Here is an 18630-nt window from a genome sequence, read left to right as displayed (position 1 = left end):
CAGTCATAAACTTAACCTGGTTAAGAAATTAGGGAAAGAGCAACATTTTTAGCAAGGTTGTCATATAGCGGTGAATTTTAAAACAGTTATAATTTCCAGTTGATGCATAAGACCATAGAACAGAGGTGAGCAATTAATTTCCCTAAGGGGCCACATGAGAAACTGGAACTGTTAATGGAGGGCTAACCCAAAAGGACTGTGAAGGTGCATAGACATGCAAAATATATAGCAGTCTTCTTCAAAATAAAAGGAATGCATTTGTATCGCATGCATGGTTTACACTTTTTTATATTTGATTTCCAGTTTCCAACTGACCTCACGCAAGCTGGGTAGAGACAGTCAAAGGGCCAGATGTAGCCCAAGGGTCGTAAAATGCCCAGGTCTTGCATAGAGCAAATTATATACTGTAGTTGAGCAATGAGGTTACCATGACTTAATCTCTGGCTAAACTACTTTGAAGCAGAAATGGCTCTAGCTGGCCTACCAAAGCAAAAGAGTAAGAAAATATTCATGATTAAGTTCCTTGTAACCAAATTGGTTTTAGGGACACCAAGTAGCTACTTACTTTTTCCCTTGTAGTTGAAAGGAAAGTCAGCTTGAGGTGTGATGCGTAGTATAATAGAACAGCAGAGTGGGAAGGGACCTTGGAAGTCTTCTAGTCAACCCCTTATTCAGTCAGGAAATCCTATGCCATTTCAGATAAATGATTGGCCAATTTCTTTTAAAAAACTTCCAGCATTGACAATTTCTGGAGGTGAGTTGTTCCACTGATTAATTATTCTAACTCTCAGAAAATTTCTTAGTTCTAGGTTGGTTCTTTCCTTGATTAGTTTCCATCCTTTGCTTCTTGTCCTTTTTTCAGGTGCTTTGGAAAATAGGTTGACACCTCCCCCTTCTTTGTGGCAACCCCTCAAATACTGGAACACTGCTATCATGTCGCCCCTAGTCCTTCCTTTCATTAAACTAGATATAGCCAATTCCGGCTATCGTTCTTCATATGTTTTAGCCTCCAGTTTCCTAATCATCTTTGTTGCTCTTCTCTGCACTCTTTCTAGAGTCTCAACATCCGTTTTATATCACGGTGACCAAAACCAGATGCAATATTCCAAGTGTGGCCTTACCAAGGCGTTATAGAGTGGTAAGGTTACATTTCTTGTTATTATGTGCTGATTTATAGCATGTTAGTAAGGCCTCCCTCCTTCCCTGGTTCCATAGTCAGAAATCTGAATGGGTTATGACCCATCCTGTAAAATCGCTCTTCCCCCAAAGGTTTTGTCCACAGCAGACAGGAATCATATGCATCAGAATTATTATTAGAATCACATAAGTTTGTTAAATGCTACAAATAGAATTAATAATATTTTATTTGTAGTAAAAAGAGGGATATTTAGAATATGGAGATTGACATAAAAACAAGATACTGAAATAGCGAATAATCAAAGAAAACGTGTGTATTAATATGAAATTTTATAAGGTTTTCAACTGTATTGAATATGAAGAATATTGTCATATTTGTTTCAAAAGGCAAATTGTTCTCTGGAACCACACAGTCCACACCATGATATGTTTGCAAAAACAGGAAAAAAAAAATTATACATATGGATCAGAATCCACCACTTCGTGGAGAAACAGGAGAAAACATCACTTCTTTTTTACCAAGCAGAATTTTTTTTGTGGACTAGAAGATTGCAGGTCTATTTTCTAATTTTTTGTGGATTAGAAGATTGCAGGTCTATTTTCTAATTTTTTGTGGATTAGAAGATTGCAGGTCTATTTTCAAAGCTGCCATAACACCTTGAACTCAAATACCGTCTTTTAATTACCAACTTTCTGGGGATTACACTAGTTGCCCCTGGGTCATTGTACCTTTTGGACGTGGTTAAAGTGTGAGTAAGTAACACATACTGCTTCGACTGCTTTTTTCTCCTCCCCTACTAATATTTATAGATATTGGTTAATTACTTCTCCGTTGCTTCTCGGTGGGACTCAAAGGGGTTTCTCGCCCAAAATTGGTTCTGCAACCTGGAAATTAACGGGCACTGTCACCTTAGGTGAAACCATTCAGAAGCCTTCTCCAAAACAATGTACAGGTTCCTGCCAGGGTGAGATGATTCTCGAAATCGTGAGGAAGCAAAGCAAACCCCGCTTACGATGGCTACCCCCCCACCTCCAACTTCTGTGATAAGACTACAACTCCCATGGCCCCTTGAGTGGGAGGGAGCATGCCCAGCCTCTCGGCTCTGCTCCCCCTCCCTGCGTTTCTCTCTCTCCCTCTCCCTCTCTCTCTTTCCTGCATTCTCCCACCCTGCCTTGCTGCATCAGCACCAACCTTTCTTCATCCTTAGAGCGCCGTTCTCTTCCCAGCTTGGCTCAGCCCGGGAAGCTCCATTTATCCATCACTGCAAGTCCCAGCAACCCCCTTCTCCCTTCTCCCTCTCCACCTCAAAGAAGAGGGGTTCTTCCCCCACCGCCCGTGTCTGTCTGTCTGTCTGCCGTGCCACAGGGAGCGTGGGGGGGAAAGAAGAGCCCACTGACCACCCACAGGAATCGCAATGAAGGATCGCACTCAGGAGTTGAGAAGTGTAAGATGCAATTCCATTTCCCCACCCCACCCCCACCCCTACCTCCTCATGCCTAGTGGGAGCGGCGGCGGGGGGTCCTGGCTCCCCCCTCCTCCCCATACCAAGATGGAAATTGGGGGGGAGGAGGGATGCGAGTAACAGCTTCCAAGAGATATCTCATCCCCTCCCCCAATGCCCAAAAGGAATCCTCCTATTAAACCTTCCCTAATAGTTGAGGATTTTCCAGGGAAGGGACCACTCGGGACCGCTGTTGTGCGGGGAAGGGGGGGGATGGATGCTCCGGGGAGTTCAGCAGAAGTAGAAGTCTGCCTGGCATCTGTGGGTGAAGGCAGATTTCCAGCAGAGGTGTGGGGGGAGGGGAAGACATGGCCCGAGAAAAGGGGATGGGGGGATCATTTTGGAGGTAGCAAAGCGGGGGGCGGGGGGTAGCGGTTGGGATTTCTGCAGAGAGGACGTCTCCAAAGGGAAGAAAAGGAACGGCACAGCAAGGGTATAGAGCTGATTTTTTTAATAGGTCATTCTCTCTCTCTCTCTCTCTGTCTCTCTCTCTCTCTCTCTCTCCCCCTCTCATTCTCCTCCCCAAGTGGGTGTGGAAGAGAAACGAGAAATCCTTCCCCCCCACCTCCTGAGCAAGTCTGGGGAGGAAAATAACTTTCTCTTTGCCCCCTCCACCCATCCTCTTGCTGGGGAGAAGGCTGAGACATCCTCTGCTTCTCCCCCTCCCCTCCAGGCTGAAGGTTGAATCCAATTGACAGTGATAGGTGAGCTTCTTGTAAGAGACTCTTTCGAAGTGGCTAGTCTCCATCCTGGTCTCTTCATGCCATTTTCTGACTAGCGTGGTTGGAAAGGACAGCCCTACCCTCAGATTATGACAAGAACCTCATCTAAGTGAAACCCTCCCCTAATTCATACACACACGCACACAGCCACCTTAGCTTGCTTCCTCCCATCACCTATTTTCAGGTTGGCTGTGAGATGATTGCGGCTTGCATTTAAAAAGGAAGGAGAAGATAGCTATGATTCTCTCTTCTGCCTCCCTCCAGCAGCGAGGGAGCAGATACAGAGCCATCCCTTTAAAGACGCTGCAGTCTGGGTTTTAAAGTAACACAACCTGGAGGGTTGTGGGGAGGGAAGGGAAGGCTACCTTGTGATCAGGGCAGGCAAAGTGGGGTGACTGAGAAGAATCCATCCACTCTCTTCATTTGATCTCCCACTGAGATGGTTAGAGATCTGGGGGCGGGGGAGGGGGGGTAGAAAAATAGCAGAACCTGCCCTTCCATTTACTCACTTCTCCTACCCCTGAACATCAAAAGAAACTCCCCCATCACCTACTGCATCCCAAATTCAGATATTTTGGGTAGTTGATATATTCCAATCTCTTTAAGTTCAATTTAACTGTCTCTGGGGTTTTTTTTCCCCCCTTTCCTTTTGAAAGAATATGTTTCTTTTGGGGGGGTGGGGGATCTGGGGGAATGCCTGCAAAGAAGAAAGAATGTATATTTTTAACCGTCTCTGCAGATCTGTTCGCAGGAAATTTTAGGATCTCCTAAATTTCCCCCTCCACGCCTTCGTTAGCGCCTCTTCGCTTTTAAAAAAAATCTACTTATTTCCTCCTCCCGAAAAGGTAATTAGAAAGGTAAAGGCTCTTCCAAACAGTTTGAGCATTATTTGGTTTTGTGTTTGGGGAGTAAGGGAGATCTTTACGGACTTGAGTGGGTCGTCCCACTGATTTAAGGTTTGAAAAAGTGAGGGAGGGAGTGAATTGCGAAACAATTCCGCTGCAATTCATGTGGCAGGCTGTTTTTTTCCCCCTTACCCACATGGGTGGGTAAAAATCTTTCCTCCACTTTCCCCCCCTTACATTTCCTTCCTCCCCCCCCCCTCTAAATTTGTGCTAATCTCATGAGTGAAGGAGAGGGAGGCGCACACATCCATACGTATATAGGCAGGCAGGCAGGCAGACACCGAAAGAGATGTTTAATAATCACTATGCCACATGCTTTTGTCTTCTGCAGAGGCAAGGAGGAGCAACACTTTTCCACCCCCATTTCTTGTGTCTTGTTTAAACAATGGGGGGTAAAAAAGGGGGGATTCAGGGCAGATGCTGCAACAATAGAAGAATCCTGGTGACTAATGGGTGTATGTGTGCATGGAGAGTGGAGACACACACACACACACATCTTATATGTACAGCTCCTCCCTCTCCTTTATCCTTTAGCTTCTGTTATTCTGTTTAGATTACAATATATATATATATATATATATATATATATATATATATATATATATATATATATATATATATGTGGATGTGTTTGTGAAGGCTCCAGTTCTAGGAATCTCTTTGGGGAGGGGGATGTTCTTCTGTGGGGCTTCGGGGCGCATGCCCCACTTCACATCCGCTGTGGGTAGCTAGAAAAGGAAGAGAAAAGCTGCCCATCCTCCTTCCCTCCCTCCCTCCCTCCCTCCCTCCCCCCTACCCATCCCTCAAATACGTCTTTCTCTGCCTTTGCCAGCCAGTGAAGAATAGGTCCCAGCGTTCCTGCCTAGCCTCTTGGCTGGGCGAGAGGAAATGGGAGATTTGCTTTATCGTTGGTGCATTGTGCGTTGTGCAGTGGGGAGGTGATGATGATGGAGGAGATGGGTTTTGCTGCAGGAGCCAAAGGCTTGTGTGCATGAGTGTGTGTGTGTGTGTGTGTATCTCTCTCTCTCTCTCTCTCCCTTCCACTACCCCCCTCAACACTTCGTGTTAATAGCGTTGGCAGTCAAATGCAGTAGGAGAGAAAGTATGCCAAAATACACAGAGACAGGAGACGCGGGGAGTGGGAGAGAGGTCGCTCAAAGTGTGTGTATTGGCAAACAAGAGGATGCAGTCTCCCCAGATCTTGTGTCGGTGGGGCACGGAGCACTGGAAGCTTTGGGGGGGGGGGGAGAAGATCCACAGCCCCCCCCTCCAACCAGCCAGAGAGTTTGAGTTTGTAGAAGTGTGAATATTTGAGACATCAGAGACGTACTTGCAGGTTTCCTGGTTTGTTTGTTTGTTTTCTTCCCTCTGCTCTTTCGTACTCTCACAAGAGGATAATGTTCCAAAGAGAAGAAATTAGCTGGGTCTCCAAAGTTCCCCCCAAAAGGACCCCGGCATGTAAAATCCAACTTAACTTTTGTTTTTTTATCTTCTTTGTCTGCTTTGTGGCTCTACCAGAGAGTAGCAAGACAAGGACTCTTAAATGCTTCTGAAAGACTCTCAACTTTAGGCTCCAGTATGGCTCTTAGGAAAAATAAATCCACAGTAATGGGGCAGCCACAGGTTTATACTTGCAGTGGATCAGGCATATCTCGCTGGCCCTGCTCTCCCTTCCCACCCTCCAGCAACCCCAGAAGTGACTTCCTCTGCCACTGATTCTCCTGAAGCCAATAGAACAGAACACCACATGCAGTTCACTGGGTCCAAGCTATTTATGGGTCTGAGCTATTTGTTAAGGCCCAGCAATGTCCATGAGACCTTCTCCCCAAGGGGCACCATTTGCCTTGAATGAACACACCTGGGACAACCACATCTGCAACCTGAAGTGGGAGGAGCAAGGCTGGGGTGGGGTGGGGAAGAATCAGGTGGCAGGTGCAGAACAAGATGGGATTTTTGTTTTTGGTTGAGGGTCTTCAAGAAGGGCTTGAAGGTGGGGTGTTGGTGTCCGATGTGGCAAAACACTCAGAGAAGAGAATGTGGAGGGAGGAGACCAACTGGGGTCTGACTGGATGGTCTTGGGCGATGGAGAAGAATGAGAAGGGCGTGAGAAGAAGACAAGTGGGCGAAGGTGGAGTTGAAGTCAAATGCGCGGGCTGTCTGTGGAGTTTTATTGTCATTTTTGATGCATACCATTCTCCTTGTGGCTAAGAAAGCTTCTTGGTCACAGCAACCATCAAATATAAACATCTCAAGCTCAGTTTAAAAAAAAAAGCTGCTATCCCAGCATCTGTAATAAATACAGATGTATGACTATTCTTTTTGGAACAAGCTAACGAAAGAGGGTAGGGGTTTTGCCTTGCAACTATCAGGAGACAACAAAGTAGATGGGACTGCCGGCAAGGCTGTGTTCCCAGCACCTTCCAAATCTCATCTGACAGGAATGCTCGGGGCAAGATCTTGGAGGTTAAAGGAAGTATTTTCTTGGACACAAAGAGAAGAAACCTCTTGAGGCCTTAAGCAACAGACCTAACAATGAGAATTGAGTTTAGGAGCAAACTGATAGCCAGAACTGATTTAGATAGGGCTCCAGCTGGCTACCTTCAGACACTAATATGGTGATAGTCCTCTTTTTTTTTTAAAGCAACCCTGATGATACAATGATATAGTTTGGATGCACACAGGTACGAATGGCATCTGATTTAGTTGGCCACCAACTGCAGCTGGTAATGAGCAGTCCAGGTTCCTCCTGCTGTTCTGTTTCATATCATACTTAATAGTTCCAAACTTTTAGAATAAGCCATGAGTGTGACGGAGAAAGTGAGAAGAGATTGGTATGGGATAAAAGATAGTGGCACCCAAAAGAAGGAATAGATAAAATTGCAGGCATCTCTCTAATTGACAGAGAGTTTTAGGTCAATCAGAATAGAACTGGAAGGGACCTCGGAGGTCTTCTAGTCCAACCCACTGCTCAAGCAGGAGACCCTGTACTATTTCAGACAAGTGACTGTGCAATCTCTTCTTAAAAGCCTCCAGTGATGAAGCACCCACAATGTCTGAAGACGAGAGCTGTTCCACTGGTTCATTTTCCTCACTGCGAGGAAGTCTCTCCTTAATTCCAGGTTGCTTCTGTCCTTGGTTAGTTTCAGTCCACTGTTTTTTGTCTTGCCTCCTGGTGCTTTGGAAAATAAATTGTGGGTAAATAAGTATTTAATTTTTAATGATAACAGATAAATTGTGGGTGGACCAAGGGTATGTTGGAAACAGTGATCGTTACTATATAAAATATGGTAACACACCATTAAGACGGGGAAATAAGAAGACACACTCTTCGTCTTCCTCGTTCTTGCGGCTCATCCATCACCCCAAGTACGAGATGGCTATATTAATGAAACGCCTGTAACTTAGGTCTGAAGTGCAGTAATTCAAAATAAGCCCATCATCGGTCATTCCTCGAGAGTAGAGAAACTGGTGAATTTTGTTCAGATGCATTTATAAGAGCCTTAACTGCAGGTCCTGGACACGTAGGTTGCCTGAGATCAGTCAAGTGGCATACTTTTCTAGTAATCCAGTTCCTTTTTCATAAAAGAATACAGAAATTCATACTTTAGGAAGTAACTGTCTTCATACTGTGTGCCATGTTTAGAGCAATTTATAAAAATACACGGAGGGGGGGGGGGACGGGGACAACAACAATAGAGTTACATCTGGATGCATGCTTACCTGACACCGGTTCCTATCATTGCATCCTTTCAGAGTAAGCCTTAACTCAGATCTCAATAAATACATCAAGATTGTACTGCAAAAAACCACATCCTTTAAGGTAAATTGAAATCCAATTAGAAAAATAGGTTTTTTTTAAAGGGAACAACAATATGCTGCTCCAATTCCGAGTTCCTTTGAAGAGGGGAAATAACGAAGATCCAAGCTGCTTTAAAAGGTAATCCAGAATGTCCTAGACCTAGGGATATGCCTGATGGAATGATTTCTCTAACTGTGGCCACAGGATGGGCTGTATGAGGACCGGAGATGAAGGGCTACCTGTTGAGGCTATGTATTTTTCTCGCTGGGTAGGAAAAGCAAATCAAAATGTCTGATCAAAGATTCCTGCATCAAGAATCTTGTTATTGGTACAAAACAAAGAGGGAGATTGTACAAAAGAAAAAGAAAAAACCTACAGGTGAGAATTTTACAAAGTTTTCTGTTTCCTTGTTGTGGGACACCTTCCTAATTCTTCAGGGACAAAATTCTAGGCCAGAGGTCTCCAACCTTGGCAACTTTAAGACTTGTGGACTTTAACTCCCAGAATTTCTCAGCCAGCTTTGCTGGCTGGAGGATTCTGGGAATTGAAATCCACAAGTCTTAAAGTTGCCAAGTTTGGGGACCCCTGGTCTAGGCTGAAAGATGTTAAGAAGAAACGCAGGAAGCTTTGTCTCCTTATCATATCTGCCCAGTCTGTAGGCCTCAGAAGCCCCCTCTCCAATTAAATCTTGTTCGGTTCTCTTTCTTCACAAGGGCTGAGCACAAAATGCATCACCACCTCAGTGAATGTCACTTCCTAGATCCCCACACATCAAAATACAATTGATCAGCAGTTTGAGGAATATGCATAGCCTGAGATCACAAGCCTGAGATCACAAATGCTCATATTTATAAAATGAATATCGTTTGCCCTTGACTTACGGCCACGGTGGAGCCCAAAATTTGTGTGGTCAAGTGAGACATTTGTTATGTACGTTTTGCCCCCATTTTATGGCCACAGTTGTTAAGTGAATCACTGCTGTAGACATTAGCAACATGGTTGTTCAGTGGACCTGAGTTCTCCATTGATTTTGCTTGTCAGAAGGTTGCCAAAGGGGACATGAACTTGAGACATAGCAATGGTCATAAGTATGAGTCAGTTGCCATCGTCTGAATTTTGGGGATGCTACAAAGGTCATAAAGTGTGAAAAACAGTCATAAGTCACTTTTTTTCAGTGCCATTGTGACTTTGAGCAGTCACTAAACGAACTGTTGTAATCGAGGACTAACTATACGTGACACTTAAATGGAATTTTTACTTACTTTAGGTGACTGCCAGCCCAGTGGCTGCCCTGAGATTCAGTTTGACATAGATTATAATTCAGCATTAGGAGAATCAACCTATGTGAGCTTTGAACTCTCATGCTTCTCTTTCTTTTTCTTTTCTTTCTTTTTTGACATAATCATGAATAGAAGCCTGGAAATATTTGTATTCATCTCCACCACGACCCAAAATATGGTTTAGGTAACTATTGCTTGTGGGAAAAACATTCTGAGATGTTAGCTTGTCCTGAGAAGCCACATCAGGCATCAGGTGTGATTTTAAAATGATTTTTAGTTAAAATGGAGTGAAGTTTCTAATCTTAGTGGGTCTGTCTTGGAAAATGAAAGAAGCTGACTTTGGTCTATGGTTTTTTTGTTTTTGTTTTTTGTCAACAGGCTATCCAATGGTAGAATACTAAATAGAAACCAAGATGGTGGAAAGGTAGTGTGAGAAATGTAAAATAAGAACTGGAGAGAGACACTGAGCAAAATAAAAATTTAAAAAAAAACCACAGAATTTGTCCTATGGGAAAAATCAATGCAGGTAGTCCTTGACTTATGACCACAATTGAGTCCAACATTTCTGCTGTTAAGTGAGATGTTAAGTGAATTTTGCCGCATTTTACGACCTTTCTTGCCTCAGTCGTTAAGCGAATCCCTGCAGCTGATAAGTTAGTAACCCAGTTATTAAGCAAATCTGGCTTCCCCGTTGACTTTGCTTATCAAACGGGGATTGCATCACCTTGAGACTAAAAGCCAACTGTTGTAAGTCGAGGACTACCTGTACTAAAAAAAAACCCCGTGGGTCTCATTTCTTACAGGATTGACATCTGATTTAAACATTTCCCCCTGCTTTTGTTACCACCAAATGTTTATTTAAGCCCAAATTGGTGCAAGGCGGGGCAGGGCAAGGACACACAAAACCTAGTGTGTTTGCTGGAATTCTTCAGCACTGTTCTGAAGTGGGCTGTTATCTTAGTTGTGTTAAAAAACAACAACAGTTGATGCCTTTTGGTAAACAGACAGTGCCCGATTCAAGATTTGCGCTTTCAGAATTTGGAGGGAAAGAGTTACTTGCTTGCGATTCTGCAAAACCGCTGCTGTTTGCGCGGAGGGGAACAGCTTGCCGGGGGGCGAGCTTTAGTGATATAACCCAGATTTTGTTATATGCAGCTTCTCGGGAATGCTTTCACGAATCCCCAGCCTTTGTGGCTCACCTGTTGCCCAGGATGAAAGTTAGGCTGCCTCCGCAGACCTTTGCCTGAGAATGCTCATTGTCTAGGTGTTGATCGGATTTTTGAGTCACTGGCTTCAGCAAGATTGCTGCATCATGTGCCTTCCGTGCAATAGTGCACAAATGTTTGATCATTCTTGGCTCAAAAATCTGGGAAGAGAGTTACCAGGGTGATTGGAGAGCAGGGGGATGTGGCCTGCAGCTTGCCATCTGGCCATCCCTTGCTTGAGAAATGGCAGGGTCCTTCATGAGAAGCATTGTCACCAGGCCTTTGTAAAACCCAGCAAAACAAAATCCCCCGCTATCCAGGCAGAATTATTTGACCGAAAGCCAGTCTTGGTTATTTATTGCACACGAATCTGCTAGGAAGTCCTGGTCTCTGTGTCACTGATCTAAGGCGGCTTCTGTGGACCAATGTCACATTGTCACAGTGACTTTGCTGTCCTTGGTAATATGCCGAATTCCATCTCTGGCATTATTTTGGAAAACTCTTGGCTTCTAATCCTTTGTCCTTAAAGCGGAATGCCACAACCTCACACAATCTAATCTTCCATTCACGTAGCCCTTGGCCACCCTGGTTGGGAGCTTTGGTCTCAGGGTATCTAAGACAGCAGCCTTAAGGCTTAACATTTGCTTCAGTCCTCCGTAAGGGTGGTGGGGGAGAAAAAAAGTGTCTTTGCTTCACAAATGTGTGCATATTTTTGCAAATGCCGAAAGCTGTGCCTGGTGTCACATGACCTAGCAGAAATGAAGAATATAAGCAAGGATGAGATCCAAATAAGGGCAAGAAGAAAGTTATTTGGGGGAGAAGTAGCTGTCTCATGGTCATGGCTATTTATAGCCTTATTTCCTTTCTTTCACTCTACCTAAATGCACGCAATAGTGTTTGTTTGTACCTAGAACAAGCCAGCCTTTGCTCGTGAACACTGATATTCCCCCGCCTTTCCTCGTAAGGAGTTATCACCTCTGTTAATAAAGCCACTGTCTTTGTAAATACATTTCAAAATCTCAGTTCAGCAACCCCTTCAGATTGGCATGGGATTTGCTTAACTATGAAGCAGTCAAGTTTTTCCAGGGGGAGGTATAATTTTAACCACACATTTTCTTTTTTTTAAAAAAAAAATGCTTCCGGATAATACTGGAAGCATTTTTTTTTTTAAAAAAAAAGTGTGATTCACCGTCATCTTTCCCTATTTCTGTGAATGTCTGGACGTCCCCTGAATTCCTGCTCATGGAAAAGCAATAAAAGCTTAGTGATCCCTGAAAGACTTAACAAATGCATACTAAAAATGAATAATATGTGCCATGCTAGGGGTTGTGTTCAGTTACTTAGATGCCCCAGTTATCTCTGGTTTTACAGCAAAACGCTGGAGCACAATTTGGCAAATGAAGTTTCTAGCCATTCAGAAAATCCTTCCAGTCTCTCTAGCCCTCTGTTTTTTCTCTCCATGTTAACAATTCCTCCAAACTTGATTCAGTCCCTGAGATAATGGCAGTCTGCTTGGTAAGCAAATGCAATGTGTCATGTTACCAGCACAGCTGAGTGTAAACTCTATGTAGGGCCATGTTGTACTCAGAAAAGCGGGGGGACTCCAGACTAAGGAATGAATATGGACCTGCCAGCTGTCAGAGAAATTATATGTCCTGAGCAAAGGGTGATGAATTGTAATGCTAAATTAAGATTGCACTGTAGGTTGTGTCTGAGGTTTTTTGTTTTAATCTTTCCATCCTTTGGGAAGCTGAACATCTTTTATTCCAGGGCTAGTCAGTCAAACTGGCGGCCCAAACCCTTAACCCCTTTTTAACAGATCCCAGGGCCCTCTGAACCGCTGTTCATTTATGCCATGGAGTTTCAGTAGCGTGATTTTTCAGCGTGGTTATTTATTTATTTATTTTACTAAAAAAAAAAAAAAACAAACTAGATTAATTAACCCTGCCCTTCCGGGCGAGGTCATTTAGCATCACCAACGCATCTAGGAGCCACCACCAGAGAGATGGGCGATAGAAGTTAAGACAGACGTAGACTCTTGGCTAGCTGAATAAATTATGCAATGAAGGACATTTGCATAATTTATGCAGGTGGTGCAATTGAACATACTCCTTTGTGGAAACCTTGGCTTGCATAGCTCCTCACCAATGCCATAGGAGGTTATTTTTGCTTCCTCCTTTCTCTCATCTCCAGAGTCCCTCTGCTATCTTTTTAGATACCTTTAAGGTGGTATGTTTTCATTGTCCACCATCGTCGACAGCCCCAAGTCCTTCAAGACAAGTACAACAACAACATTTTAATAAAGAAACGGGGGTACACTGCCACTTTCCATCACCCCCTCCTTCCCATTTTAATGGATAACATTGGATCAAAGCTGTTTTTGATTTCAACTTATGGTTTCTCTGCTTTGATGGCTAGTCCTTGCAAGCTGGTTTCTTCAGTTCCAAAGACAGAGGCTCTATGTGTGTAGGAATACTTCTCGCTCCCTACTCTCTTAAAAATAAAATACCTTTTTTTTAAAGAAACAAAGCTTTGGCTGTTGTTCAATGGAGGAAGTTAGAAGAGCGAGATACCCATGGTGGTATTTCAGATATAATTGTTCCTCTTCTTCTCTCCACCTCCTTCCCATCTTACGAAAGAGGCACAGGCACCCAAGATAAACATTATTTAAGAAAGGAAGAAAGAGGGAGGGAAAGAATAGATAAATATCCTTACTTCCCCCCCAAATAAACCCCACTCTCTGCTTCAGTCTTTCTATTAAGGACTTATTTGTTTATTTGTTGGCAACTTCAATTTCAATACTGTGACATGGGGCGGCTTGCAAGGATTAAAAACATTATTGCAAACAATTCCAACAAGAATAAAAATGGCCCATTGGGAGGGAGGTGAGGGATAAATTAAAACAACAAATTAACTCAGTCAAGTCAATATATCCTACTCAATATACAATCAAGGGCAGAGGTAAAATCCTGGCACAGAGTCCAAGAAATGAGTCAGGTGTTGATGTACGGTAGGATTGGGGCTCCCTGGATTTCAAGGACAGTGTTGCTCTAGAGGGCGGGTGCAGGCTTATGGGTCCCCACGGGATGGCATTCCTTCATAGATGGGAACAGCAGTCCACCCAGCATATTGCTTCCTGCATGGCTTGTTGTTTGGAATTCTCTAGATGTGGCCTAGTTTCTGTGCACAACAGTGTGAGGCAGGAAGTAGTTTGTTGTGGGCACAGTATAGGGCGGGGGGAGGGGGAAAAGGTATCACCAACAACCTGTCCTCGTAATTATGCATGGGTTTTGATAGTCTAAAGCAGGGTGTGCAACTTTGGCAACTTTAAGATTTGTGGACTTCTACTCCCAGAAGGTTGCACACTCCTGGTCTAAAATGTAAAGTAACTCCTTTATGGTAAAAAGTACGTCTGCTGTCATTTTTTCCCCAATGCAACCCCCACCACTGGCATTTTAAGGACTTGGTGCAAAAAATAAATAAATAAATCCATCCCTGCCTGTATAATCTTGGGCATAATATGCAGGGCAAATGTTCTTAAAACACAATTGTTTTACTTTGCTGCGGGAAAGCTTGATCTTTGCCATGAATCTTCTCCCTCCCGCGGACCTTGCACAGCAGTCTCTTTGCTCCATTGATTAAAATCTTGAAATTGCCTTGGCGGGAAGTTCTCCTTTGCCAGCCTGTTTGAAAGGAACGGCCACTGAGCAAGGATGCGTGGTGGAGACCTTCCCCGTGGCTCCCGTCACCGGCCTAAGGTACCTGAGCTGAGCGGGCTCTTCGGCATCAGTCTCAGATTGGAGGATATCGAGATGTATTTAGAATTAAAATGCCCCCAAAGAGAATTTTGTATGGTGGGTTGTTGAGGGCAGAGATAAATCAGCCGATGTGCAAATATGCCATACATGGTCAAATCTGGAAAGGGAACCCATGCTCAGGGGCTGTCTGTCTGTGGTGTGTGTGTGTGTGTGTGTGTGTGTGTGTGTGTGTAGATATTTTAGTTGGCTGTCTGAGCTGCAGCTGTTATGCTATAGAAGCAGATAGATTTTTATGTAACCATGATAGCTTAACCACTGTGTGCTCTGGACAATAGAGTTAGCTGGAGAGGCAGAATTATATAAAATGGTATTTCCTACCTTGCATATTTTGAAGAATCTTGAGGGGGGAGGGGGTTTACAGAAGGATCTGTTTCTAATCTGTTTTTGGAGATAACAGAGAAATGGGGTGACCTAATGTAATAAGCTTTCGTAACCCTTGCCCTTGGTTTTCCGAAAATGTTTCCTACAGCCTAAAAATTAACGAACTGGAACCAAGAGCTACCACTGACAGAGATATTTTATATATCAAGTCAGATTATTGAGGTTGTCGTAGGCCTTTGTTGTCTAGGACAAGTTTCTAATTGATAGCCACAGGGGTTGAACCAGCAACTTTTTTGCAGAATAGCATTGCTGTGTCTGACCTGCAGTTTGTTCTCTGAAATTCTAATAAACACAGAAGGTAAAAAAAATCTGATCCCAGTTACGTTAGACCAGGCATCTCTAGATGTGAGAATAAGGGGTGGTGGTATAGGAGTTGGGAATGAATCCCAAGAAATGTAAAACAGGGAGTGAAAGAAGGAACGACACTCCCAGTGTTTCACACACCTTGCCCTCTGCTGAAATGGCTGTTGCTGCCCTTTGGGTATCTGGCCTGATGGCTGGGATTGTAACTTCAAGATCAAGTTAGAGTTGAAAAGAAATTAAGCGTAATTTCGAGGCATATCCATTTATCTACAGATGCTGATATGATTCGGATAGATTGGTTGATAGGGATATGGATTTAAATAAAGAGCATGCTATCTAAACACTATTAAGTCTAATTCATTAATTAGCAACTAATTGTCTTAGCTCCTTCCAATTTCTTCACTCACACACAGAACTTGGGAATTGTAATTTGATGCTGGGGATCCTTATTATAGATCCCTAGCACCACCCCTTGAAGCAGGGCTTCTCAGAGAGGATGAGTATTAAACCCATTTGTTGGAATATGTCTGTGAGGTTAAATCTACAGAATAAATGCATGTCTTCTTCAGCCAGACGACTTAAAACGAATGTCATTTGAACAGCCACATGTCGTGTTTTTCTTCCTTGCTTGAGAGGTCTTCTGCTCCAGATTTTGCAGCTTGTGACCATGACCAACAATCCATTGTTGGATTTAGAAGAAAACAATTGGAAAAGGACACGGCAAATATCCTGCACAAATGATTCAAACTGTCTATTATAAGTCCATAATGTCCCGCCCCGAAGCCCAAAGATATTGGACAAAAATTAGGCACTGGTTATAAGAAATAGTAAAAGAACAAATAGAATTTGAACCTGAGCTATTCATGTTAGGAATATTTAAAAAGAAATACAAGAAAAAGATTAAATATATTTTATTACACTTATTAACTGCAACAAGAATAAAATATGCACAATGTTGGAAGCACAACACCATCCCTTCCGAGGAATTGGTTATTCAAAAAATCTTGGACTGTGCCGAAATGGATAGATAGACTCTAAAATTAAAAGATAAAGAAGAGTTGGAATATCATGAAATTTGGGATATGTGGTATAATTAGCTGGAAAATAGGAAATAAAGTAAGTTAAGATAAGGAAACTAGATAAACGTATATAATCGTATAGTATCGTATATATTAATGTAAATATCTATAAGAGATGGATGTGCATAACAGTGCTGTTAATGTCATGATCAATTTCAATTTTTAAAGTGTTAAAAGAACAATAAAATTTATTTTTTAAAAATAAGTCCATCCATCTGGGCCACTGGAGTGATTTCACAAAAGGACATTTTCACATTGGTTGCCTTCCTGCATTAGGTTAGGAAGCAGGAGACAGGGAATTCTAGCTCCGCTCTAGGCATGAAAGCTGGCTGGGTGACTTTGGGCCAATCATCAGGAGGCAGTGAATTCTAATCCTGCCTTAGGTGTGATTGCCAGCTGTGATGACTTTGGGCCAGTCACTTTCTTTCAGCCCAACCTACCTCAGAGGGTTGCTATTGTAGAAAATAGGAGAAAAGTATGAACTATATTTGCTACTTAAACATAATAAATGCTGATTAAAAAAAAAAAGATCTAAAAACAGTCTAAATCTAGTCAGTTTTCTGGGTATGTACAATAAACAGAACTATGGATGAACAGATTGAGGTGGGATTGCACAACATGTTTTGCCACAGAAAACAAGGATTAAAATTACCAAGCTTAATATTTACTGCTAAGCCACTCAATCTTTGAATGCATTTTGCAAGATCTGCAAACTTGCTCTTTTATCAAGAGCAATGTGGCCTTTCTCCTTTGCTTTAGCAAACATAAGCAAGGCTTTGTCTTCATATAAATTCATCACTATCTCGTTTCCACTTGAATGGGGAGACCATTTTTGTCGGAATCTGTGAATATGATTAAAAAAAACAGCAGAGACTTGTAGCACCTTATAAATTAACACATTTATTATGACAAGTTTCATGAACCACCCAGCACGTCAACTGTTAGGGACACCATGCATGGAACTACTAATTTTTCTGTTATGATCCTGTTAATGGAATAGTCAGTGGAAAATATTTTAATATTTTCTTATAGTCTACAAAGAAAACATCAATTTTTCTCCCTTCCTCAGGAGATTTAATATGTAACAGTTCCTCTTCACCTTAGAAAAATGCTTGGAGACAAAAAATAGTTTTATTCTTTTTATAGTGATTGTCCTGCTTATTATTTTCTTAATTTATTGGCCTTTTGATCATAGGACTACCAGAACTGGATGGAAACATCCAGGCAACCATGAGGTGGCAGTAAAGAGTTAAAATGAGTTTTTTTTATAGATTTTGAGGCTGCGGAATTAGCAACTCCACTCAACTATATCAAGAAATAATAGAATAACAGAGTTGGAGGTTTTCTTGTCCAGTCCCCTGTGGTGAGCCTATGGCACGCATGCCGGAAGTGGCACGCAGAGCCATTACTGCTGGCACGCGAGCACTCGCCCAGAAAACATGTACTGCCCATGTGTGCGCGCTGCCTGCCCAACAGCTGGTTGTCGGGTATCTGGTGCGCATGTGTGGGGACATGGTGGCGCTCAGGAGACCCGCATGCACAGAATCATGTGGTGTGCATGAGGGGGGGGTCACACGTGCATGTGCAGAAGTGCACAGAGTGGGTTGTATGGGTTGCTCGTGCATATGCAGGAGGCATGGGGCGCACGCATTGCCTTCTGGGTGATGGCACGCGAGCACAAGCAGGTAAGTGCGTGCACAATTATCGGCACAGGAGCTCAAAAAGGTTAGCCACCATTGCACTATACCATCTCAGTACAGTTTCTTCCTAAAAATGTGCAGTGTTGGAGCACTGAACAACTTCTGGAGGCAAGTTGTTCTCCTGATTAATTGTTCTAACTATTAGGAAACTATCAGGAAATTTCTCCTTAGTTCTAGTTTACTTCCCTCATTGATTAGTGTCTATCCATTGCTTTATTGTCCTGCCTTCAGTTACCTTGCTTGGAGAATAGGTTGACTTCCTCTTCTTTGTGGCAGCCCCTTAGATATTGGAACACTGCTGTTACCCCTAGCCCTTCTTTACATTAAACTAAACATACCCAATTCCTGCAGTCGTTTTTTATATTTTATCCTCCAAGCCCTTAATCATCTTGGTTACTCTTCTCTGCATTCTTTCTAGAGTCTCAACATCTTTTTTATATCACAAAACTAGATGCAATATTCCAAGTGTGGCCTTACCAAGACATCATAAAGTGGCATTAACATTGATTCTATCCCTCTATTGTTGCAGCCTAGGATTGCATTGGCTTTTTTTGGCAGCTGCAGCACACTGCTGGCTCATATTTAAGTGATTGTCCACTTAAATCTCACAATTACTGCTATTGAGCCAGGCTGCACCTATTCTATACCTGTGCATTTGACTTTTCTTGTCTAAATGTAAAACCTTACTTTTCTATACAGTGGAACCTGGGGCCGCAAACACTTCTGTTCGCGACCAAATCGGGTTCCAACTAAAAAATCCACCTGATTTTTGAATCAGGTCATGATTCAAAAATCGGGT

The 18630-nt window shown here is 42.9% G+C and overlaps 1 protein-coding gene across 8 annotated transcripts in view; it reads left to right on the top strand.

Moving 5' to 3' along the window:
* The window catches only part of STX1B (syntaxin 1B), a 119825-nt gene that overhangs the window by 9083 nt on the left and 92112 nt on the right, over positions 1 to 18630 (top strand). For 3 of the 8 annotated variants that reach the window (XM_087915952.1, XM_087915951.1, XM_087915949.1), the window contains exon 1: positions 2265 to 2582. The exons of 3 other annotated variants lie outside the window; for them this stretch is intronic. In XM_087915952.1, the coding sequence (XP_087772078.1) occupies positions 2553 to 2582 (30 nt within the window). In that variant the 5' untranslated portion in view covers positions 2265 to 2552. Of the gene's footprint in view, positions 1 to 2263; positions 2583 to 18630 lie in introns of those variants that run through there. 2 more of the 8 variants (XM_087915947.1, XM_087915954.1) reach the window with 2 other exon arrangements.

This window comes from Pseudonaja textilis, chromosome Z, assembly GCF_049901715.1.
Source record: "Pseudonaja textilis isolate UNSWEBS1 chromosome Z, rPseTex1.2, whole genome shotgun sequence".
NCBI lineage: Eukaryota > Metazoa > Chordata > Lepidosauria > Squamata > Elapidae > Pseudonaja > Pseudonaja textilis.
This window is presented reverse-complemented; position numbering and strand designations above follow the sequence as displayed.